We start from the raw sequence: 27346 nt of genomic DNA, 5'->3' as shown, positions 1-27346 counted from the left end.
CTTCATCCGGGACTGTAGTGACAGGACAAGGGGTAACGGGTTCAAACTTAAACAGGGGAAGTTTAGATTGGATATAAGGAAGAAATTCTTTACTGAGAGGGTGGTGAGGCACTGGAATGGGTTGCCCAGGGAGGCTGTGAATGCTCCATCCTTGGCGGTGTTCAAGGCCAGGTTGGATGAGGCCTTGGGTGACATGGTTTAGTGTGGGGTGTCCCTGCCCATGGCAGAGGGGGTTGGAACTAGATGATCTTAAGGTCCTTTCCAACCCTAACTTATTCTATGATTCTATGATTCTATGTAGATAAAGACTATATAAATCTGCTGTTCGGAAAAATTTATAGACAAGTCATTCACATATTTATTACAGCAGAAACATCACAGAAAAACTCATGCGGAGAAGAATAATTCTTTCATTTCAGCAGCATTTGAATAGTCTACATACCTACACATTGAACAACAATGAAAAAATGTAATATTGAAGAGGTTTTTACTAAGACAGCAATGTCCATCCTATAGACTGAGCTAGGCACTAGCTATTCTGCATGTGATCACATAACTAAAGACTGCATAATCAGGGCTACACAAAAGGATATTGTGTGCAAACGATATTAATTGTGTGCAGACAACCTGTCTTCTGGCCTGTCCTAACTTTGTGTGTTTGATTTTATGGTCTTAATAATGTGCGTTTTAAAGAGGATTTTGTAGATGTATTAACTCTGTTTAACAGAAAGTTCATGTCAGCAAAAGTCACTATATATACTCGATACAACTAATTTACAAGGTCATAGTAGGATGAGGTGACAGGGAACTCTGGATTATGCACAGACATAAAAAAATACAAGAATTTCCTGTCCTTAATACCTTCCTCATTAGTGAGCACCTCCTTAGTATTCCTTCCCCACTGACTGCAATCAGTACCTTGTTGTTCATAATTCCTATTTCCTTGGCTGTTCCTAAATTACACTCTCCAAATGGCACAGAGTCATCGTAAACAAAATCCTACATCTTCAGTTCTCTAATTTTTGTAAATTGAGCTCAAAGCAAGCAATTAGATGGCATACTCTGAAACTACCAGCTTGAAACATTAATATAATTTCTTTACTAATAAAAGCTTCACATGTTTTATCTGGCTGGGGCTTTCAGGGTTTTTTTTCAATTTGACTAAATTAGTCACACATATTTCTCCCATTCCTCCTCCCAAAAAATGGTATCCTCAAATATTACATAACCTTTTTTTTTTTTAATTTCATTCACTAACTACTGAAATAAACAAATAAGCCCCTTGACTTTCCATCCTATTTCATCATTGACACTCCTTTGGCAAGCATCAAGAAGTGCAACATCCTGACCCAGAATTCACAGCCCTGAAGTTGCTGGTCAAACATTTATCAGGTAATTCAGCTGTTTTCTGGGGTTTGAGGAGGGGAGGATGACAACGAGGCTGTTCAGTTCATTTTGCAGCAGGCTGCCTCAGTAGCTTGTGAAGAAAAAAGCTGCCAAATTTTGTAATGAATTCCACAGAACATTAAGTCTGATGCTTAGCAGAAGCCATAACTGTTAAGTAAATGATATCCTTTTGATGAATACCCTTATTTGAAAACAACATTGATTCTTCTAACCCTTTAGCAGTGTCCCAAAACAGATGTGCACAACTGCAAATTCTGTTTGCTTTCAGGTTTACGAAGTGTGATGACATTTTTACAATCACGCATGAGCCCTTTTACCCAGGAGTAAAATAAAACACAATAATTCTTCGCCATCTGTTTGTTAATTTTGCATTCATTTAACTTTGCATTTTAAACTAATAATCATTTTTTTATAATATAGTTTGCTCCACTGGTAGAAATTACAGCTGTTCAATTAAAAAAAGAATGGTTTATAACAGTATACAGTTTTCCTCTAAATACTTCCATTGCTCTTAATTATAGAGATACTAGTGCCATCGAAGGAAAAAAACTGCCAGAAAATAACGTTACGCTTTATGCGTCATAGACTCCCTTCGTAAATGTACATACTTACTTCTCCTCCAGTACCAATTCCCACCTGGTCTCATTCAGACTAGAATTCTTTTTCACCACTACAAGGTTCTGTGGGTTTTAATGTTATTATGTGTAACAGGCTTCTTAGACTCTTCAAGGAGTAAGGTACAATTACCTGACACTTCTGTTTCATATATGGCATACAGTTAAATAAAGCACAGTCCTATTTCTTCATAATGCTTGTTCTAATGACAGGCCAAGGAGGTTTTGCTATATTTATTCTTATTTGGTTACAGCTAAACTAGGACTAGAATAATTTCCTGCAAGCTTTTTCTCATGATGTTTACAGTAATATGGGGAAATTCTATTCCTTTATCAATAGTAAAACCGCACTGAAATAACAATCAGAACTAGTGAAGGGGAAATAATCTGGATCAACAAAAAAGACATGGGCCTGAAGAAAAAGCAGAAGCCAGTCTGAGATTGAGCCTCATGTTTTGGTTCTGCAGTATGCTCTGGACAGCACATTTTCCTGCTACTCCACACAGATCAGGCTGTAAATCCACAGTGAGATTACAAATCCTAACACAGTGGCAAGACAACTTCGCTGTGGTTCCTAGGCTTAATAATCATAATCACCTAGAAAGAAACTCTTCAGAAACAGGCGGCTCAGCTAATTCATGTGAGCAACCCAGTAGCATTAGAAAGATTGTTCAGATGGTTTAAACAATCACTGTTTTCTAAAACCAATTTTATCTGATGGCATGGAAATCTGAGCATCAGATGATCATCTTAATTCTGTGGTAGTGTTAAGATAACAATGCTGTCACAGTACTAGGAGGAATACTTTACTAAAAAACACCCATAAGGCAAGAGATGGTTTACCACAAAATGGATTTATTTCAATTAAAGAAGTTCAGCTGAAGGCTGAAAAAAAGTGAACTGTTGTCTAAGACTGTAACAGTGCACTTTCCTACTGAAACAAACTTCCAGAAGTATCAAACACAACAGGTTCACATAAAATTAAGAGTGGAAGTACAACCATATGTTACTGTGATGCTCAGCTTCCAGTCTTACCAGAATCTTGAGTATTCTGACCTTTTAGTTTCTCAGATGAGTGAACATTGCTGCCAGGCCTGACCTTTACTGGGGGATTTATCCATCACAATATTTTACATCTGACAGAAAGCAAACATTCTGGAGATGCCCAAGGCACAGTGTGATGTGATGGATGTGTAATGCTAACAATCTTCCCAACAATTCACCATCTATTTCAAGTTACTCTCATTAAAAAAACCCCATCTCATCTGGTATGACATCTGGAAAACCTGAAGCTCTTACCTATCCAACATCTCAAATACATTTACATTTTGGAAAATGAGCATTTTCCTCAAAAAGCCCAAAGAATGATGATAGCAACTGAACTGTCTTCTTGGATTATTTCTCTAAAAGTCTCTATTTGCTTTCAAAGGTTTATGATTTGTCAACTCATCTCCCGGGAAATACCCTACAAACAATACCTAATACTGCCATAACAACCTGCAGTGACTGAAAAGAAAAAAAAATACCAGTACTTGCTTGGGTTATTTGTCAGCAGTTTATTTAGATCCAGATTCAAGATTTACTCTGCAGAATCTGCTACTCTTCCCAGGTTTCTGCAAGGCAATTTCACACAGAAGCAGAGTGGAAGAAAACTGTTTAAAACTAAGGAAATATTACTTTATGAATTAAAACTCGGAAGTGAGAAGGCTAGATGTGGAAATACCTGCAGCTTCATAAAAATCTGGCTAGCTTACAGATTGAATACATGAATTCTAATGGTATCTGAAGTGAGACCGTATCACTGCAATACATTTACAGTGTATCAAGTTGTTTTATCAATGTGAGATGCTCCAGGAAGCAAGTATTTATTTATTTATTTCCTAACAGCTACTTTCCTTTCCCACTGTACTGAAGAAGAACATGGCTTCCTTGAATGAATACAGTAGTAATACTGAAGAAAAAACACACCAACAAAAAAGCTTATGGGCAGTGCTGATTTGCGAACATGCCACTTCATCAGTTCTGCGATTAGTATTATTCAAAAGGGTTCTGTTCATTAATATTAATCATGACTATAATTCATGGAACACCCGCAAGTTCATTAGTGGCAGCAGACTCTCCACTGTCAACCACCCAGGTCAGTCCTGTAGAATGAGGACGACAATTATACAAATGAAAATATACAATATTAATTTTCCCACATAAAGAGATGACTATCAGTAGTAGCATAGATCACTAGAAAAAATGGCTTTCATGCAAGTTATGTCTGCATTTATCTCGGAGTGTTATGCGCTCATACATGATAGGCCATTGGTCCACATTTGTGAAAATTCATATCTCTCTCACACGTGTTTTGTTCCATGTTATTAAAAAACACTCAAGGACACCTGCATTAATGGCACTGATTCATCCTGATGTCTGCAATATTTATGCTCAATCTGCAACTCTGAGGCAGAACTTACACTAATGGAAGTCAGTAACAAAATCTTTAGGGAGTTCAAAACTACATTTTGCTAATGGTTTGATTTTGCAAGCTGCTGAATACACCAATCTCAGCAGTAGTTTTCAGTCAACTGCCTAAAAACAAACTAATGCTGACACACTGATATGAGAACTCCTAAGTTTTAAATTCAAATATGTCTGCATGATAATTTTGAGGATGCGTGAAAACCCCAAATGAAAATCCATAATATAATTTACATTAGCAGGAAAAGTATTACTGGGACTCTTCCGATTGGAATAATCAAAATCACTTTATAAATCTGTGTTTCATAAAAGACTCTGAACTTTAAAGTTCTCATTCAAAAAAGCATGTGACCCACATCCCTAAAAAGTTTAAAAGACATGCTTAAATAAAATACTGTTTAAAAGGGAAACTGCTACAAAACCAAATTAAAGTCAATTGTCTAACACTTCCCAAGCAACACTACAGCTCAGCAAATATACCTACAACTTGTCCCATTGAACTATTTCCTCCTTTTATTCAAGTGTTATCTTTTAATGAGCACACTTCTGAAGGCAAGCAAGATGCCTTTTTATTTCTATACTACTCAAAGCATAATGAGGACCCGTCCTTGACTAAAACTAACCAATATAACTACAAAAGACTGACTAGTCTTTTCTTATAGATGTAATAATGGGATAATAATTTAAATAAATTTGTAAGTATTTTCATAGATTTTTAAAAGAACATTTTATTATTTCCTTGTTCCACATTTAAAATTTGGGGGCATTGTATTGTCATTTTCTTTCTCTTGTAGACCTTGAAGGATTACACTACTGCTGCTGAGCATAGAAAGAAAGGAAAAAGAGCCCAAGTATCTGTATTCTCATTTTCTACAACAAAGCACCAAAATGGGTCAGTCCCACCAGAAAACTGAAGCCCTAGCTGAGGAAGAAGGTACAATCTTGATTTAAAAGACAGTGCTGTTTTCCTTTCATGGGCTTTCTTTGCTCTTCAGAGATCAGGTTGTCCCTGGTTTTAACACACATGCCCCCAAAATAACTTGGTATAGATAGATTATAAGATCTCGAGATGAAATGCCCAGCAACAGCACGTCACCTCAGCGTGAGCTAGTATGTCACTGCCTTAATGCTTAGAGTAACATTTAAGACAGGCACCCTGGGGGGGAAAGGAGAAAGAAGAATATAGAGAATTTCTTTGGGCGTATTATGAAAAAAGTGTTTTCTACTCAAGTCATGCAAAAAGGAAGAAAAGGTCTTTGTGAAACACACTTCACCAGTTTGGAACACACACTGAACAATTTCACTTCAGAGCTTTGAGTACATTATTTCACTGAATGTTACTGAATAAAGGAAACCTGCACTGGAAATTCCTTCAGGAACATAGGCCCTTTCATGTTCCTCAGCTAGGCTTTTCGGCTTTCATTGCTGGGCTATTGCTGGTTCTAATTCTGTGCCCTTAGTCCATTTTCTCTGCTTCCTACACCTCACAGACTGCCCTTAGCATCTGCAATGCCTATCATCTATTCAGCATCAAAACTCTCTCAGAAATGTCTCTGTAGCAACAATCTCTCTCCCTTGATTCTAGTACCCTCCTATTCAACATCTGGAGTTCAAGAAAGGTGCATTTTTCAAAGCAATCCTCTTGAAAAAACCCACAGCCCAAAAACTCTAAGGCTTACTCTGCTTTCCAACTTCAGTGCCAAGGGAGCGCTCTGAGGGTGAGCTCCCACAGAGCAGCCTCCTGGCACCATAGGAGGAAACCAGCGGCACCACTGCAGCAGAAGAGAAAAAAGGATAGGTGAGGCTGAAAAATCAAACGCTTGCCTTTATAGGAAACCACACGAAGAGTCTTAAGGAAAGACGTCTTGTGCTGCCTAAGTAACCTAAGTCTTTTCCCTCCTCATTTGCTGCTGTGTTCCAGAAATCCAGTTATTATGGGAAAGATAATTAATGTAGATTCGCCTGCCAGAAATGACATTGTGTTTCTGTTCAGGTCTGCAAAATCGCAAGGTGACCAAGCAATGAAGTCAGACAAACTGTATTCAGAAAACAGAAAAACCTGGCAGTTTATAAGAAGTCCGCTCTCACTCTGAACAAAGTTAATTACTTAAACCTAAAACGTATGTATTAGAATACACTGTTCCACTGCAACAGCTGGCAGGGGTTAAGCTCTAGCACTTATTTCTTAGGGACCAAAGAAACAACAAGCCACAGTTTCCCTCTAATCAGTGAGTTATAATGTGTACTGGCAATACTACTTGTTATGCAGACAAATTCATAGGATTGGGGTCTTTTTCATATATTTGCAAACAAACAGGTAGGGATACAAACACAGCTGTTATTTCACAGAAGGCTCAGGACAAAGCTAATCAAAAGAAAAATAGAAAAAAAAAAAAGTAGCTTAAAAATGTAATCTTTTTTTCTGCTTCATCTGAGAAGACAAATGCTCCTCCAAAATGTGGTTCATAAATTAAAGCCTGCCTTCCTCTTGTAAATAGAATCAACTCGTCGAAGATGATATAAAAATTAACTACAGCTAAACTGGTCTCCCATAATCCTGAGCTCCTTTTTCTAATCAACAGGTCAGAATCATTATGATAATATGCTATGAAACCAGAAACTACTATTTAGACTGAAAAGACACTTTAAAGTACTTGCACTTGGTAAGACTCGAATTCCCAAAACAAGTGCCTAGAAAAAGCTCCAAATCAAACACCAACATTTTTGGTGCACTAATACTCTACTGTATCTTAGCAGATAAACAGGACAGTGTGGTTTATGTCTCTAAAGAAAGGAACATCTTCTGTTTCTTGAGACGCTAATTTTTAAAAAGTGCTAAATTGGGGATGTGTCATATAGCCTTGAAGTAAGTATTTTGTCCACATTTCTAATAGACTTTTTCACTCATAAAAATTTCAAAGACCTTAACACGCTGAAGCACAATACTAGCTTTTCTGGAATGTTAACAGTAAATATGTTAAATAATAGCAGAATAAATGAAAAATTATGTATTTCTTTAAAATTAAATTTTGGATAGGCCCAAAGTCAGACAGCTTAATACTTATCAGACTATTTTTGAAACAAGTCTTTAATTAAATAGTTTCAGCTTAATACCTCATCTTTTATCCCCTTATTTTTTTCACTGGCTGGGTGACTTGAAAAGTTACTTATTGATGATAGCATATCTCACATCAGATAAGACAAATCTGAAATACTAATCCAGCCAACAAGAAAAAGCACAGGTCAGCTATTCATTCAACAAACCTCAATTAGACTATCACAATCAACATGTATAAACATTCTCTCCTTCACTAATGTACAGACTTACTCAAGTATCAAAGTATTCATAAGAGAGGAACAATTACATCAGGAACATTAGGAAAATAAATGAAGTTTTCTTTCTCAACAGGTGGAAAATTCAAAATTAACATCTATTTCAGACCTCTTTCATCAAAAGTGTTCCATCTGTACATTAGCCACATTTCTTCCACATACCACTGCCTCTCATGATCATGCTATTCAGACAAGCCGCGCTCTACTTCATAGCAATCCTTTCAAACTTTTAAAGACATCACTGAAGATCCACACGCAAGTGTGGAGTTTTATTAGACCCCAAGGTATCCATACTTGATGTGCCAAAATAATTACAAAAAACATATGAGAAGTGTGAAGTCCTTGACTCACATTTACTCAGTTTTAACTATTATTTCATTTTCTTAAGTACCAGGAGGGATATTGAAAAATGTATTTTATATTGCACTAGAAAACATGGTCTATGAGACAAATGGGGAAACTGAAAACTCTCTTTTGAAAGCAGAGTCCTAAACTCCATAGTTTTAAAGGTGATGTGTTTTGATTGGGAACAAAACTCTTTATCTGTAAGAACCACAATTTAGGGGTTTTGTGTTCTGCATTTTGCTGCAGATTAAAAAACAGAATGCACAAAATACCACTGGGTAACTTGAAACAAAAAAAAATCACTGCAATTTGGCAAAAGTCGCTATGGGGTTAAAAATAACTACTGGGCAAAAAAGCTATGTTTTTGCATAAAGCATATTAAATTATGCTTTATTTGCTTTGGCTCCTAGAGTCAGATTATAGGTGAGAAGAAAACAGGAAAGGGTGAAATTTTCAATAATCCTAGTAATTTTAAATGTCAGCCTATTTCTTCTTCTATCTGCCTGCTCTCAGGTCTTTCCTATGCCTGGCTCCTCTATGTTGATGTATACTTTTCAAACAGCTCCTAAAGGACAATGATGCAAAGGAACAACAGTACATCATGGTGAAGCTTATTTTGGTTCAAATGAAAGCATACTTTAATCACTGTTCATGTGACAATATGAATGAGAATTAAGTTGTAGATCTTAGAAAGCAGGCAAATATCTGTACTTAAACTGCTGGACCTGCAAAAAACTGAATGTACATACAGATGCCATGGCAGCTTCCGAACCTGAACAAAGGTTTACCAAAGCTGTGCTGACATCACTTATGGTGTAAAAAGGCATTCCAGCAGAATTAGACATCGTAAAGCAAAACCAGCTATGATAATTTAAGATATCATAGCTGCTTTGCAGAATTCAGAAAATACAGTTATGAAATAACTGACATTTCTGATATCATCATCAAGCTGTAAGAACAGTCTGATTTAAATTCTTCAAGACACAAATGACCTGGCTTTAGATGTCCAAAATTCAAACCATTCTGGAGTAATTAACAGAAGATAATTTACAGTGTTAAAACGCTACCAAAGCTGTATGCTTAGTCGCTATGTCTGTCCTTGAAAACTTGTCATCATCATCATCAGGGAAATGGCTAGAGATCATAAGAGTAATTCTAAAATAGCAAGAGTGCAATTCATGGAAATCTGAAATACCTCATGGCCTCCCCCACTGCTGAACTGTTACAGTATTTCTGAAACATGCTAGGTACTGAATGAAACTACTAAACTGACCAAAAACAGATGAAGTGCCTTTTAGATGAGACATGCATCGCTATTCCTGTCTTTCTCTAGCATCTGCCAGAGTTCTCCAAGAGAGAGCAACCCATATAAAAGGTAGAGCTGTTATTTTGGAAGAATACTTCCTGCAGTACTTCCTTCCTCAGCTGCAAGACAAAAGCAACTACAGGAAAAAAACCTCGGTAAGATAAAATCAAAGCCACTCCTAAGGAGCAGCCAGGTAGTCACTCCCAAGCTGCAGCAAAGCAAGTTGAAGAGAAGCCAAGTGCCTTGTGCGTGCAAAAGCACCATAAAAAACCTCAGGAGTTGAGAGAGCAACTTCTGAATACCAGAGCTGTTCATTTAGTATCATGTTACAATGCTTCTCCTTGAAAAATGGGCAAATGCAGGGGACTCTGTCCAGCAATGGTATAGATTATGACAGATGATATTCTTTATGCGTTTTTTCTTGGCTTTAAGAATTACTAGCTCTTCCAATAATTAAAAGGGAAGCAAGAGGCTTTTAGAGCACCTAGGAACTGCAAATCCTGCAGTGTGTATATATATATATATATACATATATATATATACACATATATATATACATATATACATGTATATACATATATATATATACACAAAGACACTGCTACATGCTCCATTCAGCTTTGTTGAGACATATGAAGCCAATACCATCCCTATCTTGAGGATTCTGTCATCCAAACACAGCTTTTATGTCGACAAACAGTAAAACTAGCTGAAAAATTGCTACAGCTAAATGGGCACAATCCACCAGAGAGCATGACGTTCACAGTGTATTAAGATGTTGATGGTTATCTTTGTATAAAAGGAACAACAGAAGGAAGTATCCATTTAGCAAAATCAGCTTTCAGCTTAAAGCAGCACAAGTAAACTTACATGAACCACTAAAAACATAGAGAAGTCTCAACAAGGTAAGAAGAGTACTGAGGCCGAGGGGTGAAAATACATTCAAAATATGGACAAACACTTTTAAAAACCCATAATCATTTTAAATGTTCCCTGACTTTTCCATCAGTTTATTTTTTAGGATGGTAAGCATCATGCTAGAATTGAGTCTTGAGCAAAGAAATAAAAACAGTAGATGGAAAGGGCTTTAAGAAACAGTTTGTGTGAGATACTTAATATGCAAGCCTTGTAACATTGCCCCAACTTGGAAACATCTACAAACAGCACAATCTCCTGCCTCTGCTGACAGCATTCATGGGAATGCTGCCTTAAGAAAAAATTTTTCAGAGATTGTGTTTCCATGTGAAAAGGGCTTACAGGAGAGAGGAGTGTCAAAACAGCAGATTGGTCTGAGCCTGGAACAAGGCAAGATAGTATTGATTAGCTTGCCTCTGTGCAAAGCAACAACTCCTACAGTTCTCAGCAATGATAACATGATAAACACTGCCTGCAGAAACCCAGCAGGAGCTGAAAACAGCTGCCTTGTACAGAGAGAAGATACTGCCCTGATTAACTAAAGAAAAACAAAGGAGGGGTGGGAGAAGACTACAGCAAGTTTTTAGCTGTCTGGCTGCAAGAGTTTGGTCCTGAAGAAACACTTGACTACTACTGGAAAAATGAAAGCTATGGAGCAGATAAATATGCAAAGAGCTATGCAGAATTTCGAAACAAACAGAATCCACATTTTATACAATGGAAACACAGTAATCCAGTATTTTGGAATGACTGCTTTAGACATTTCATTATTATCATGTTTTCCCCTATTCAGACTTTAAGTAGACAGGAACCTCCTTTTTGGTTCAATACTGTTTTCTTTGACTTAAGTGTCCTTGACAAACTCTCCCAGACTTGTAAACTGCTTTCTATATCTTATCAGAAGAGAAAACTGGCTGGGAAAGTTACTACTGCATGCCTTTCTTGTGTACAGTTTGTTCAAAAGTGGTTAAAACACATTATGTACTGAGTTTTCCTTCATTTCGCTTCTTGAACTGAGCTACTTACATACTATGAGAAAAGTATGGGACTTTGTAGCATACAGGAGAGCTATGGCTAGAAAATGTACAGCTGACAAGTAGAGAAACAGCCAACTACTCAATACATGTAAAATAAACAAAGAAATTATAAAGCACTATTTAAAATGAACTGAAAATATTTCAGAAACCACTCTTGTTAAAAGCTGAGCAGATGCAAGCCCCAAAGGCCTCCATTTTAAATGATAATGTCAGTAAGTTCACACTTTCAATTATCAAAAAGCAGCACAGTTAAGAAAGAATAAGACTGAAGGTAGAAATATAAGAAAAAACAGACACCTCTACTTGCCCACATCTATTCTACTTTTCAGCAAAAACTCTGATTTCTGCTCAGTTTCCTTTGCTTAGTTTATCTTACTATCCATTTCATACCATCTTTGCATCTCACCACAAATATCTGTAGAAACACCTTGCTGATAGTCTATCTTCATAAACCCGACAATATGACAGCTCCTTTACTGTGGCAATTTATGTACTGAGTAGAGCGCTTACAAATTATAAGAAAATTTAGTTAAGGTCTGGATCAAGAAAATCACTGGAAGCTTTTTTTCTCCCCTGTCTATATTCCAAAGAGTTGGGTTTTTGTTTGTTTGTTTTTTCCAAAACTTTCAACAGAATTACTCCAAAATCCCATAAAAACCTATTAAAGCAGTAGGGGGAGGAACTGCCAGGTCTGGGTGTTCAGGCTCTTTAACTTACATACTTTATAAGCTCCAGAGACAAGTATGTGAATTCTTGTGAGTGGTGTTGAGAAAAGCAGTGACACTACACTTGTCACCTGGATCACCAGTTCTTCCTGATATCTTCTTAAACTTGGAGAATGGTTCTGAGAAAAGCCATGACTCTCACTTGCTGAGCTAAGCAAAGCAGAGCAAGCAAGACAAGCAATGAGATCAAACGCATCACCTATACCAGCTGCAAGGGCGAAAGCACACCTACCACCTTAAACTTAACTGTGTATTGCAGCTTTTCCTTTTCAGTTTTCACAAAACAACATGATGCACAAGATTTCAAACACCTCACATATACAGATGTATGTTTGTGCACTCATTAATATTAAATGAGAGGCAAACCCAAGACTTTAAAGTCAAAGAATCCAACTACGTCTAGACAAAAGTATATGTAACAAACTGGTCAGGTGTCTTTGCCAGGCCTCCAAAACGACTGAATCAGAAAAAAAAACTGAAGAAGAAGGACACGCTAAGCAGGGTATTTTGTGAAACATGCAGATACTCTGCAGTATTGTATTTTAAACCTTCATCAAACATGGTCCAAGAAGAAAACCAAAATGAATTAACATACATACTTCAGAATAGGTCACTGAAATACGTCCACACAAGCTTTACAAATGCAATCACAAGTTCAATGAAGCCCAATGGACATCTCAACTGGTAAACAGAGTAATAAGAAACACTGTCATATCCAGTTAAAACAGACTGGCAAACAATAGGCAGCCTAACTAATGAGAAACATGAATGTAACTTAGAAATTAAAGAGACCCTCAAGGTAAGAACAGCCTCAAAATGCTCTCCACAAATTGAAAGACCTAAACCAACGGACTATACTATCAAGAAAAAGTTTTTTATGTCAAAAATTAATTTGTACACAAACATAAGGGAAAAAAAAACGTATCTTCCCAGCTAAGGAGAGATGTCAATGCTGCAGACCACATCATAAACCCATGTCCTGCCAGAGGGATTTCCAAGAAGACAGAAATTCCCAACCAAGCAAACAACAGCAACAAAATCCAAAGCAAATTTGGTGGCAAGTAGAGGAAACAGCATACAGCTTGTTTTTATTTAAACCATTTTTCTGTACGCCCTAAGCACATACTTGAATCTGCATTACCAACAGTATTCAGAACATTGAAATAGGAACCTTACTTTTAAAATGCAGTTACATCACATTAGAAAGAAGCCCAAAAGCAAAGCACAAGCAGCTGCAAACATGAAAACATAAATTAATTGCTATACCTTGAATTCAAAACTTTTAAAGATACCTCACATAAAAATCTCCCTTTAGCTTTTCCACTATCACACAGGATAACCAGCACCTTATACATTTTTGTGTCTTCTTTAGCTTAGTAACAAGTTAAAAAGCAGTGGAAAAATTATTACCAAGCACTACATCCTGGACACAAGCAAATATAGGACTACTTGGGCTCCAAATCAGTTATACATAAACTCTTTGAGCAAGCCCCACGTTGCTGCTCCGCAGTCAGGAACAGAGAATTACAGAAGAGTTTGCTCCTTATTTCTTGAAAAATAAAAAAAAAAAACCCCACAAACACAAACTTAAAACAAAAAAAAATCTCTGGAGTGATTGTGGGGATAAAGACATCCCACTTCATCTTGCTATTCCTATAGAACCAATTACAGTTGCACTTTTACTCTGCTCTCCCTGGGAATGACATAAGAATGATAGAAGAGAATAACCAAACCAACACAATTCTTTGCTGGCCAACTGCTGTATTACAGCAAACAAAGTTACTCAACAGTTTCGGCAAAGACTGAATAGAATACATGCAGAATGACACTTGACTGAAATTTCTCTCATCTCTGCATTGCACTGAAACATGCAACAGGGGTATCTTAAAATTGTTTACAGCATTTGAGAAGATGAGTAGAGAAGCTACAGAGCAGCACATGAAAACACAGGGCTGACATGGGAACTATCGGACCAGAGAGATGTGGCATTCTTCAAGAATTCTTATTTAAATTTTTGCATTATGAACACCTACACAAAACTGAAAACATCCTGAGGACATGAAGGTGAGGCACCATCACCCTGAGGCACTGGGGAGGAGAAAGGTACAGAAACAGAACTGAAATAATGAAAACAGGATGAAATTCAAAAGAGCAAAATACAAGCTTCAATCACTGCAGCAAGGACTTCAGTTAGAAACAAGAATATTAAAATGAATATGACTATAGATTGGAATAATCCAATGACAAAATGACTATAAGCCACCACCAGCAGCCAAAAAACAAGGAGACAAAAACTACTCAGCAGTGAGATTTAAAAAAAAAGAAAAAAAAAACAAAATTAAAAAAATTAAAAGAAAGAAAAAAGTAACAAATTTTGGCTGTTTTGATTACTTTTATAACTTTTTTACACACGGGCAAAAATGTTTTAGTATCTTCAAGCTCATCTAGAACTTAATATTGTCAGTTTCATTCATTCTGAAGACTTTTATTTTGAAAGCAGATACACAGAAATCAATTAAATTATTCAAAGCAAAGCATTCAAAATGAGTAAAAGTAGAAGGTGCAAGAAAGCTGCGTTATGTGGCTTGTATTGACAGACTGATTTAAAGCAGCTTTTTAGTGCACATAATGGAGAACGTTTAGTAATATGTCTACTGCATCGTTTCTTTATTTTAATGTAATGCATGAAAATCATGAAGACTCAAGTCAAAAATAAGTCTAAGCATGATCCTAGGAAAACCAGCAAAAATTATACAGATTTGCTGATAGCATGCCTGATTAATACAGAAAAAAACCTAAAATTACTCAAATAATCTACCAGACATTATCGAATAATGCCAAAAAATACAGCTATAAGTGGTAAAACCAATGTGAAATAGGTCTTTTGATTATTTCAAAATGCTATCAGAGTATGGTTTCAGGAGTCTGTCCTTTTCAAAGGTACCTACTTTCCCAAAAACATTTCCATTTCAAATTAAAATACTAGCTATTTATAGATGTATTTCTATCAATATTTAAAGTAAAAACAGAGGCTTTGTGGTAAATACTAGTTTTCCTATATGAAACTGGTACGAAAGTAATTGAGACTTTTTTTACTGTATTTGAGTCATATAATTTCAAAATATAAACTGGTAAAATAAGTATTTCCTCTACCTAGTGGGGCATTTGCTAATTTGAAATCTACTTTTGTCTGTATTTTGTTTAGGTTAGTCTGGTATTTCTTACACTCTAGTTACCTCACAACTATTAATGACATATTCCATGCAAATCTATAAGCCTTTCTAATAAAATTGCAACTGTAGGTTTTATCATGAAGACCTGTGCAAAGAAACCTTATTACAGCTGCGAGCTCATGGATCCGCATGTGAATACTTTTGATCATACCTTGTACTGCATTAATCTACTATCTTTTTTCAACCCCACTCCCTGTCTTCTTACTAGCTTGAGCATTCAAGTCTTTTTACTCACTTCTGTGCTCCCTGAGACAACAGCTTTGTCCACGTTCACTGATAGCTGCTCTTCAGTCTGGCAGACTCCCAATGACCACTCCGCACAGCGGTGATGAGCCCAGCAATGACCTAATGCAGTATGAAAGGAAAAAAGCTTTCATTGTAGAACTCTGTCAAGCACTTCCTGTAAACATGGAACTTAGTTGTAGTAGTAAATACTTGCCAGATAAAATGAACTGCCTCTCTTCCTCCCATTTTTCTTGTTGCAACATTTAATGCCCTTATCATTACATTGAATATATTGCAGTTACTATCAGACACTAAATACACTGTGATTTTCTTGTATACATAATACACCTTCCTCTTTTCTTAAAACATTTCTAGTTTTCTGAGGCCAGGTTGGACGAGGCTTTGAGCAACCTGTCTAGTGGAAGGTGTCCCTGCCTATGGCAGCGGGGTTGGAAGCAGATGGTCTTTAAGGTCCCTTCTAACCCAAATCATTCTGTGATCCTATGATGCTATGCCTGATCTTGCAATGATAAGTGGGCTCTACATGACTCTATGACTTCATGATTGTATGTGCAAAGTCTGTGAGAAACACAGAGTTACATCTAATCTTGTATTTCACTGTAGGTAACATTTGTCTATGTAGGTACTCTTAACTCAGGATTCCCAAAGATCTAATACAGATCTGCATGCCCATGTGGAACATGTTCATATAATGCCTCAGAATTCTACATGAAACTTGTAAATATTCAAAATAAAGCATGAATGGAAACACCATATAAGAAACTGAGAAAACTGTGTCAATACAACACACACATTATAGAGATATAATCAGAAATCCAGAATTTGCAGAATTCAACAGGTATCTCTTAAAATAAGTTTCTAATTCAATTCTGGGAAAAAACAATGTACATGATACATACTTTCAAAGAAATACTAGACTGGAAATGATGCTTTACGTTAGCTACTGAAATTAGGCTCTTGGTCAACTTAATCATTAAGCAACAAAAAACTCCCCCCAAAATCTCTGTAAGGGCTTGCGAAGTCTCGTCTACAAATAACAACTTTAAAACCTTCAGATTAATAACCCCCTCCATCCACCCATACTACAATAGAACTACTTAAAACCAGACTTTTGTTTTGCTTTTAATTAGACTATGAAATTAGTTTCCACACTCATGAAAGAATGACATTTATATTATTGCACAAATATATTTCCATTTTTGCAGCAAAATACATGAGGGGACTACCAGCATCAAAGCATTTGGACATAGATGCTTTCTGAAAAAGTAATTCATTACCGAGTAAAAAGAAAAGTGCCATTAAAATGAAAGAGCAGGTGACAAACCAGTTTTCTGACAGAAAACCTGCAGATACTGGAAACATGCAAGTATGTTATGCCTCTACTGTTCTAGCAATACTGCTCTTTTAAATATTCCATTTCATTATTGCTAGTAACCCCCCCATTAGCAGCAGGAGATCAGGTCAGGCTACAGGATTAGGACTTTAAGAATTAAATGAAGCTGTGAGTTATTTCTTTTTCCTTTTCTCCCTAAAATAGAATCATGATACTGAAGATATTACTACCTGAACACCGGTCCAGCAATAGGTTACAGATGTTTCCCCATACAAGCTGACAATGATTCTGTCCAGTACTTGGAGAGGAGACTGCAACAACACCATGTAACAGTGGCAAAAGCCTCAAAAGCATCATCAAACGCTTGACAAACAGCAGAGCACAGAAAATCAACAGCAGAAAAGCTTCACTCACTGTCACTGTAGCTACAGCACTACTACTGCATGAGAAAAAAGGAGGATAGCAACATATCTTACCTGTTGGCTCAAATAAGGCTTGAACATCAATGTCATCTGGTAAGCCAACTAAACTGAGTTCATCCCAGAATTTGACAACCTGATCGTCAGAAGCAGTTTGGGTGCTTACACTTGTACATGATGCTATACTTGATCGAGATCTGTACCAGGGAGCAGAAAAACAAACTTAGAAGTGACCACATTCTTTGTTCAATTAGCTAAATACTTGTAAATGGTCTAAAACTCAGGTAAAGTGAATATCAATTTTTCCAAACATGATAAAATATAAATCAACATTAACAAAAGTCTTTCTTCCTCATACTTCAGTGTAACATTTTTCCCAATGACAAAGTTGTCAGTTAAAGTTGCTATTCAGTAGACAAAAAAAGCACTCGGTAAAACCCTCCTTTCCCCAGACTGCTCTCTTCCAATTCTTCACACTTCTTTGTTTTTGAAGTCCACTTCTGTTTGTGTCATGGTACAAGCCCAGACGGTAACTCAGTACAGTCTGATATTAAAACTTGACCAACCCTTGGAGTGGAGAATTAGGTAAGAGCAAGCAGTCTGTGTTACTCTGGGGAAGAAGACATGCAAAAGGAATAAAAGAGAAAGGTGTAAGTGGTGATCACCAGCTGCAGCTCAATCCAGGCAGTCTGAACAACTGGTCCAGGGTGCAGAATTAGCAGTATTCTCAAAGGAGACTGCCACGGACAGAGATAAGGGGCCTAGAGGTAAGGGGAGAGGAGGAGGTGAGAGGTAGAAAACAGGACAGGAGTGAAAAAGCTGCTTGGAAATAAGTATTTATCCAATGCCATCAAGATGTCAAAAGAAAGAAAAAGGGCAGGGGGATGGTGGGAGAGAAGTGGGAGTAAGAGGGTGTAAGTGAAAAATCCAGTGATACAAAGATTACTTGTGCTGATATAGGAGGATCTCATTTAAAACCTTATTAATTTGTTCCCCAAGTTCTAATCTCAACAGAAAACAATTCAGAAAACTCAGATTACTCCTTAAAACAAAATACAGAAGTTATGACCTTTCCTCTTTTTTTTCCTGCAGGCAAAAACACTATCTTGGACGTCTAAGGATGTGCATTAGGCTTACTGATAGAAGACACCTGATCTCTGATCCTTCAGCAGTTGGTAGCAAAGGTGGTGCTGCATTTTCTGTTCAGGTTCCTTGAAACTTGTTTTCTCCCACATTAATAAATCAGATGTACAAGTTTGCTGGTACTTCACAGTTTCTGGAACTGAGACAGCACAAAACCACCTGTCTTTCCTGAGTGCTCTCCTGCTTCTAACCTCTAAAAATAGATGGTGAAAGATGACCCATTGGCGCCAATAAGCCAAGAGATACAGTAAGCACTGGGATTTTTTACCTGTGATAACCGTGCCTTCCTGAAAACTACACATGCTTTACTTCAGCAATGACTTTCAGAAATACGTGAAAAAACTTTTGGGGAAAAAAGCAGCATCTCCCTTGCACCACCCAGGAAATCTCAAAAGTTTTCAGTTATCACACAGTACCTTCATGACCTGTGTCATGACAGAAGCTGAACATCAAAAAGACCCCAAAACCTGTTAGCTCTGGTTAACACTATCAACATTAAAACTCCTCACAATGAAGCCCTGCATTAACCCATTCTGCTCAGCAAAGCCAGTTCCCGGACATCACCAGCATCCAGCAGAGCCACCTCTAACATCAAACTGTTATTCAAAACACAGGAGTTTACAGGAACATTATGCAAAAAAACTAAACCCCAACTGTCATTATTATTAACATGAAAGCTTTCTCAAAAGATTAAACCAACCAAAGAACATCCCAACCTACTCTGCAAATTCAAGCTGACTGGAAACACTCTCCACCTTATCCCAGTCTTCTGTACTTAGCCTTTTCGCAAATAGTATTCCACATGCCTACAAAACAGACTAACTGTCTGAGGAGAGGTAGTTTTATTAGCTAAGAAATGAGATTTTTTTCATATCGGCGTCACACTGTGTGCATTTTTACAACACCGACATAATATATAAACACACACTGTGTACCTGAGCACATAAGCAAGTACAAAACACACTGAACTCTGCAGCAGTAAGCACAGCGCTGAATTTCAAACACATCAGCCATGGCAAGCCCGACAAAGCTAACTGAACACGCGTTAATTAAACACTTTAATTAATCATTCTGGTCAGGTCTGCGGCACAGCAGCACGGCCCAGACCGGCCCCCTCCGCCGCAGACCCTCAGGAGGCCACGGCCCCTCAGGCGGCCCCGCCTCACGGGCGGGCGCGGCCGCCACCGCCTCCGTCATTGTTTCTGTGCCTCGGCCGGGCCCCGCGGGCTGGCGGCGGCTCCCCGCCCGCAGCCAATCCGCGGGCTCCAGCGCGCCTGGCGCCCGCCGCAGGCCCGCTTCCCCCGGGGCCGCAACCCCTCGGCCGCGCGTTCACAGCCTGCCGATGAACGCAACCGCGGGGCCAGCACCACCCGCGGGGCCAGAACTCTGTACCCAAGGTAGGAGCTAGTGCAGACTGAGTTAAAAAGGCGCTTCTCCGATCCGTCACACCTCAAGCGCCATTGCCAGACACACCGTGTGTTGCAGTAAACTTCGCTGCGGAGCTGTGTGGATCCCTGCTGGTTTTCGGAACTCCTGAAAGGTGGAACTGACCCAAGAGCACTCGGGATGCTGCCCTTCAATGGCTAAAACTGCCCTGTGGGAAACATGCCAATGATCTAAATTTCTGAAGGGGAGGAAACACATGCTATGTGCCTGCAACACCACCATGCCACACGAACCAGCTCTGGAGGGTAGGATTAAAACCTCCAGCAAGGTGGGCAGAGGCTTGTAAATCCAGTCTACAAAACACATCAAGTGTCAGAAGGCTGGTGCTGCCCAAGGAAGTTGTGGCAGTGTTCAAGGCCAGGTTGGACAGGGCTCGCAGCAACCTGGTCCAGTGGAAGGTGTCCCTGCCTGTGACAGGGGTATGGAACTTGGTGAGCTTTAAGGTCCCTTCCAAACCATTCTACGATTCTAATCTTGTATGTACTTTTACTCCAACTGCAGGAGTAGATAATACGGAAGAGCCAGCTATTGCTATACAGCTTGTGTGTTGGGTCCCATCACTCAAAATTACTAATGTTGATGACCCACATTTTCACAAGGACAAGTTATTTGTGTATTGCAATACAGGATCTGTAAAGACACTTCAAACAAACTCCCCAATATTTATTGTAGAATGGACTTACTTCTTCTGCCCTCTCTGTTTGCGCGGCACTGAGTTTTGCCTTGGAGTTCTCTCACAAGCTCCATCGATGCTGTCGCTGGCTTCACTCTTACTTAAAGGCTGGATTTTCCATGGGATAACATACCCAGGAGTTGGACTGAATTGTTTTAAGTCTCCTTGTCCTAATGAGCTCCGTTCTCCACAGTAACAAAAGGCGCAGAGTTGTTCGCTGTGAAAGGGAAGATAATTATTTCTTTTTGGGGAGGGAAACAGCACAGGATATACCATCAAAGAGCAACTTTAATTTAACTATTCATATACATAAATAAATAATAGTTCCCCAAGTCCTGTCAGGTATCAAAGCTCAGCATTCAAGAACATTATTTCCAGCTAATGTAAAATTATATTAAAAGAACTTTTTTGATAAAAAAAAGTGTGTGATTAACAAAACAAAACCCCCTACATATATTCAAATTATTATTATAACCTTTTTGTTCAAAAGTTCTGTATCCCTAAACACATGCTTGCAAAAAGGCACTGGAAAATAGGGGGTGGGGGGAAGAAAAGAATGGGAGGAAGAACTCGATTAACACCTCACACCCGTTAAAAAAAACTCACTGTTGCCATCATGGAAAAGGCAAAGCTCTGTCTTTTCGAACACGGTTAGGACATTACTACACACATACACCTTTCTGTAAGCGCATACACTTTATGTGTAACGCAGTGTATAAATACTAAACACCAAAAGGTTTAATGAAACATGGGGGTAAAAAAAGGAACAATGACAATATCAGAGCAGTGGCTACAGTCCCACATACCAGGGCTTACAACATACACAAATCCAAATATCCTTGTTTACTTCAATATTTAAAATCAAAATGATACCGAAAAGTTTTACTAGAGGGAATTTATATTTACAGAACTGTGACCGCAACAATATCCCTTGTGCCATTTGCAATTATGTTTTAACATGCAGAACATAGCAACAGCACTGAAATGACAGCTCTGACAGCACTCCTTGTGTCACATCATATGGAAGCTACTGAAAAATATTTCTATAATAAACATATCCACAAACTTCAAATGTGAAGTTCTGCAACTAATGCAGTTTGCATTAAAAGAAGGCCATTTAACACTTTTTTATGCTTAAATGAGCAATTCTGTTTTCTTCATATTTATGCCCCTAAGACCCCAAAAAGATGCCTCAGGGAATAGAGGCTTGGTTTTGCCTGGATCCCAATTAAATTCATTTCAGTGCATCTCCTAGGTGGCACATTTGGGTTTGGCACACTCTGTGTTGGGTGGATGAGTGGAGAGAAGTAAGGTGGGAGGAAGAGAAAACTTTAAGGCTAAACTCCTGTATAATAACCACTAAATTTGGGGGTGGGGGGGAAGAGTGCCTGTACTTTTCAGCCAGGTGAGGCAAAAGCAGCAACAGAAAAAGGTGAAAGCAGGAAAGGAAAGTTCTGGACCAGAACAGGTACCCTGAGAATCCAGCAAAGCCCCTTTGATTTAGATTTGGTTTAGCATACTCTGGGATGGGTCTTTTTGTCCTTGCTGTAGAGCAACCCTAGCCGGGAAATTAAAAAACAAGGAAGAAAATACAAGTGGCTATGTAAAGCGTCTCTGAACTGCTTTACTATTACAGTACTAGCAATACCAGACAGTCAGATGTTAAGGAAGGGAGCAGCATGTTACGAGGCCACAATGAAGCCAAATACTTTTATGCTCTGTAGGTAGGATGGCACTTTCCCTAAGGCAGACAGACCTCTGGGGACATGCAGACTGATGGGCAGGTAAAATAGGTCCCATTCATGGTAGTCAGATTAATACCCTATCATAGGGCAGCTGGGAAGCATTCACCCCCATACTCGTTCCTGCGGTTGCATATCCATTGCTGCTTCTGCCTGAACGCAGGACCGGTGTGAACCAGCACAACAAACCCCAGAGCTGATGGTGAATGTCTGTCACGTTCCAGAAATCTTCAGGGAAAAGGTACCCAAAAATAAAAGGGTGCAGAGAAAATATGGATAAACGTGGCATAAGAACAAGGGAAATTGACTAGTTACAGCTAAACAGCACATAGGTCTATTTTAAAGCTGGTTTTCAATGTGACAGAGTAACAAATAGATTATTATTTATATGTCAGAGAATATAATGACTAGACAACCAACGAAACCTGATCTGGCCTTGCAGGCAGAGTTTGTAAGAAGGGAAAGCAAAGCTATTTATGTTAGTTGAGGCTACAGAGACTTGTGAGGAGACTTAAGAGATTTAAACAGGCAGCACCATGGTATATAAATTAGACTAGTTACAAACACAAGATTATCCACAGTGGAATAAATAATTATTCATATATCCTGTTAGGACAGACTATCACTGCTCATTAAAAGACTCAAGGATAATTACAACTAAATAAACAAAGCTTCTTAAAGTGAAATCATAGCAAATACGCAATGATGTTAATGTTTATGGAAAAGAAACACGAAACAGTAAAATTAAAAGTAAAAATAAACTAACTTTTAAAGGGGTATGATTCAAAAAAGGAACACAGGGTAAAGCAGATATTTCTGGAGCCTGTGAGGCAGCTCTGGTATCACAACTTCCAGCAGTAGCTTTCTGCAGGCAGAGTGAAGCGAAACAACAGGAGCAGCGAGTTTCACAGCTACTCTGCAGCGTGGTGCGGACAGCTGCGAAGCTGTCAAGAATCATATGGTTTGTGCTACTGCTCCTGCTCCAGCAAAGCTGGGGACCGCAGCTGAAGTGAGTGCTCACTGCAGGGAGGGGGCTGGGGAACCCTTCGCTACAGGTTTGTGAACACACAGATGCAGAAGTTGAAGATAGGAGCAGCAGAACATTCCCAGACCACTGCCAAGAGTCTGTGGGGCTGAGACAGAGGTGGGAGAAGATAAAGGAGGAGAAACAGGTGTCACACCTTCCAGGGAGGGTAAGCAGAGGGGCTTCAAATGTATCAGGTACCCAAATATCTAGAAACAACTAGGGGCAATGTACTCCTTGCCTAGCATCTTGATGGATGCTAGAAGAGAGACCCTCCACAGGAAAGCCACAGTCCTCCACTTCCCAGCACATCACAGTACAAAGTGGCCATTTCCATCACGTTAGCCTTTTAGGTGGAAGTGCTCAGTAAATATTTTAAGTTATGTCTGTATGGGCAGAAGGTAGAGTTTTATTCCTATCATCTGAGGATTGCAGAAAGTACTTACAAATCTACTTTCCATATGTCAATATGCAATTAGAGGATCTAAATCTGTGGTGCAAGAAGAGCTCTCATATTGAAGATAACGAAATTGAGATACTGACAACTCTTAAGATCAAACCCTAGATCTGTTACCGTAATTAGCATATTTTCAGAACAGGCTAATTCAAAATGGATAACAAGCAAGAGACGATGTGTCACGTATCTTTTTATATGCTACTAAGGAAAAAAAGAAAGAGAAAGCTCACCAATACTCCATTTACGATGTATCGACGATGTGCCAAACCAAAATGTAAATTTATCATTACCTGTAACTTCAACTTAATTCCTAAACATTCCCAGAACAAACAGGTTTCAGGTTTAGATATAAGGAAGAAAATCTTTACTGTGAGGGTGGTGAGGACTGAAATGGGTTGCCCAGAGAAGTGGTAAATGCTCCATCCCTGGTGGTGTTCAAGGCCAGGTTAGACACAGCCTTGAGTGACATGATCTAGTGTGAGGTATCCCTGCCCATGGCAGGAGGTTGGAACCAGATGAGCTGTAAGGTCCTTTCCAATCCAAACCGTTCTATGAGTCTAAATACTATTTTTCTATATAGGATTAAAATTCCACAGGTGGTTTATCACCAGTAGGTGCTTATGTATCACACCTCATCTCAAATGATTTCCATACATCTGTATGCACACAAATCTTAATACATAATGCAGAGTAAAAAACCACACTGAGATCAAACCAGACACACAACTGGGGTTAGGGGATGTAGTAAGAGGCAATAATAATGTCTGAAGGTCATGTCTGTTCCTACCAAGCCATAAGAGGAGATCCAGACTTGGATGTGGTTAGAAAAATGCCCTTGCTAACAAGAAATATGTAGAAGAAAATGGCTGCAGCACCACTGCCAAGATCTACAAGTTCTTATTTCACCGAGTTGCCTGGTCACTGCCTCTTCCTCATGCAGAATTTACTCGGCTCCCTTACAAGAATCTAAGATGCTACAACCCTCCCCAGTCCACATCCTGACAAAGGAAAACAAAATGCGCATCAGCCAGCTAGTCCTGGAGGAAGGGGGTAGAACAGTCACTGTTTCCTCTACTTGACCGACAGTGTACAGTCATTAGGACTCATCCTAAAACACAGACTTTCCTGTTGAAAGGAGCTCATTTCCACACATACAGCATCAGGCAACTAGTTGCACAATATTAATTACAGCCAGAGAAACATTTTCTGGTTTGCTTGCAAACATTCAGCCAGAGAATTAAGGTAAAATTGACAGTCCTCAAACATTTTTTTAAACAGAATTAAGACTGACCATCAGGATTACCAACACTTCAAGCACACCAAGTGCCACAGTAGCTATACTCCCAAGAGGAAGCAGAAGCCCCTCCTGGATCCTTCTGCACTGGGAAATGGCACTGGGGTATCCTGTGTCAGCCAAGGCTCTGTGATAATAAGCAGATGTGCTGACTGACTTACGTAAACATCAAAGGTTTTATGCAGTGTCCTGTATCTCACAGACCTACACTTGTGTCTGCAAGAGTACCATGCTGTGCAGCTGGTGGAAATCTTCAGATTGGTCTAAATGAGCTTGTGAGACCCTCAACAGTATCAGATGTGACCTCTCACTGTCCTCCCTATTTTTCATACCTGGGTAGAAGGCATGGCAGTCTGCAATGATACAGGGCACTGCCATCCACCCACAACTCTGTGTATAAGGCTGGGGGAATAAATTTCCCTTCCTCATTTTCATAGGAATGACTTCCTCCCATGCCTACAGCATCCCTGTACAACTGAATGCCAAAGAAGACAGCAAGTGGCCTATGTTGAGCATACCTATTGCCAAGACGCTTGAATTTATACAACCCTTTTAGTACTAAATGGTGAAGGAGGTAGATTCAAGAAAATACGGCAGCTGAATAAAGGTCCCCTTCTGTCAGGAGAATATGCACAGGGAAAACCAAGCATCCTCCAGAGATGAACAGAAGCTGTCTGCAGCAGGAGAAATACAAACTCATTTATTCAGCTCAAGAGATGCTCTCCCCTTACCTTTTCTCAAATCCCTCCCAGCCTCCCTTGGGAGGCCCATTATCAAAGAGGCTTGACTGTGCATTAGCCTTTTCCATCAATCTCATTAAAAGCAGTGGTCATTGCTGCTGTTTAAACAGGAAACAGCAATGGATTATATTTGTGAAATATAATTTGCATGGGCAAAGTTGTTACAGGAAGTTAAACTGGTTTTAACATCTATTTTTCACAAGTAAAATTAAGCTCAGCACAATGAAATTACATATTTCGGAGCAAAACAAAACTTCAGTGCATCGTTTGCTCTGATTACCAAAGCAGACTGATAAAAACTGGCCTTGAGAATTCTTCTCCCACCTAACTTTGTTGGTAGTTTTAACATATGTTAAAAGGCTGAATTAAACACTACAGGGGACCCACTATTTATTCCCCTATGCCAAGTTGTGCTAATGCACAAACTACTTTGCCTTCACTCTCATTTTATGTTGTGTTAGTTAAAAAGTAAATTGTTTTTCTCCTTAGTGGAGATGCACCACTCTATCATTTTGGAAACTCAAATCAGGACCTGGCTTTAAACAATGCTGGGAGTCTGTATCAGTGTGAGTTCTAATATATGTGAGATATTCACAGAGGTGAAGTTATTCTAAAACTCAGGGGTTTAGATTAAGCTTTTCAGCTTCATCTAAATATCTTGTAATTATCTGGATCTCAGTAATGAAGAAGCTTGAAAGGAAATGACCAAGAAAGCTCATTACACAATGCATAAAAACTTTCCACTGCTGCAGGGTTAGCAACCCAATATATCACCCTTCTGAACGAATGATACTAAGGACAGAGAAGGATGCAAAGTGCAACATGGGGAATACCACAAAGAGAAAGACGCAAAAGTTCTAAGCTGCAAGTTGTATTTAAGTGTTTGACATGGGAAGTGTCCTCCTCCTAGCAGGAAACTGAATCACAGAACAACTTGGAATATTTTAAGTGGTTTAACACTATTCCACAGAATCACAGGATGGTTTGAGTTGAAGGGACCTTAAAGATCATCCAGTCCCAATTCCCTGCCATGAGCAGGGACACCTCACACTAGACTAGGCTGCACAAAGCCCCATCTGACCTGGCCTCAAACACTTCAGGGATGGGGCAGGCATCCAGCCAGGGTCCACGTCCTTGTGTTGGGGGCCCCAGAGCTGAATACAGCGCAGCAGATGGGGTCTCACACTAGCAGAGTAGAGGGAGTGTATTTTACAGGAGTATTTAACTTATGCAGTACAATTCCTTCAAGAAAAGGAGGGCAGGAGGGAGTTCATATGAACTTCAGGTACAGAATTTTTAAACTTTATTTGCACAAAGCAATTAAACTGCATTAGACAATAATTGCTTTCCAGTTTGTTCAAACTGGCACAGTTGGAGTTCTACAGCCAAATAATCAACTTAATGATACTCTTCTCATTTGAGAGAAAGAAAACATTACCCTCCAAACA

The 27346-nt window shown here is 38.9% G+C and overlaps 1 protein-coding gene across 21 annotated transcripts in view; it reads right to left on the bottom strand.

Annotated features, from left to right (window-relative positions):
* Positions 1-27346, bottom strand: part of KMT2C (lysine methyltransferase 2C) — a 197699-nt gene that overhangs the window by 100128 nt on the left and 70225 nt on the right. For all 21 annotated transcript variants that reach the window (XM_080610019.1, XM_080610008.1, XM_080610016.1 and 18 more), the window contains 3 exons: positions 20652-20858; positions 17437-17576; positions 15617-15726 (listed from right to left, as the gene is read on the bottom strand). In XM_080610019.1, the coding sequence (XP_080466145.1) occupies positions 15617-15726; positions 17437-17576; positions 20652-20858 (457 nt within the window). The remainder of the gene's footprint in view (positions 1-15616; positions 15727-17436; positions 17577-20651; positions 20859-27346) is intronic.

Source organism: Psittacula echo (assembly GCF_963264785.1).
Source record: "Psittacula echo genome assembly, chromosome: 2".
Classification (NCBI taxonomy): domain Eukaryota; kingdom Metazoa; phylum Chordata; class Aves; order Psittaciformes; family Psittacidae; genus Psittacula; species Psittacula echo.
The sequence above is the reverse complement of the archived record's forward strand: the minus strand, read 5'-3'. Positions and strand labels throughout refer to the sequence as shown.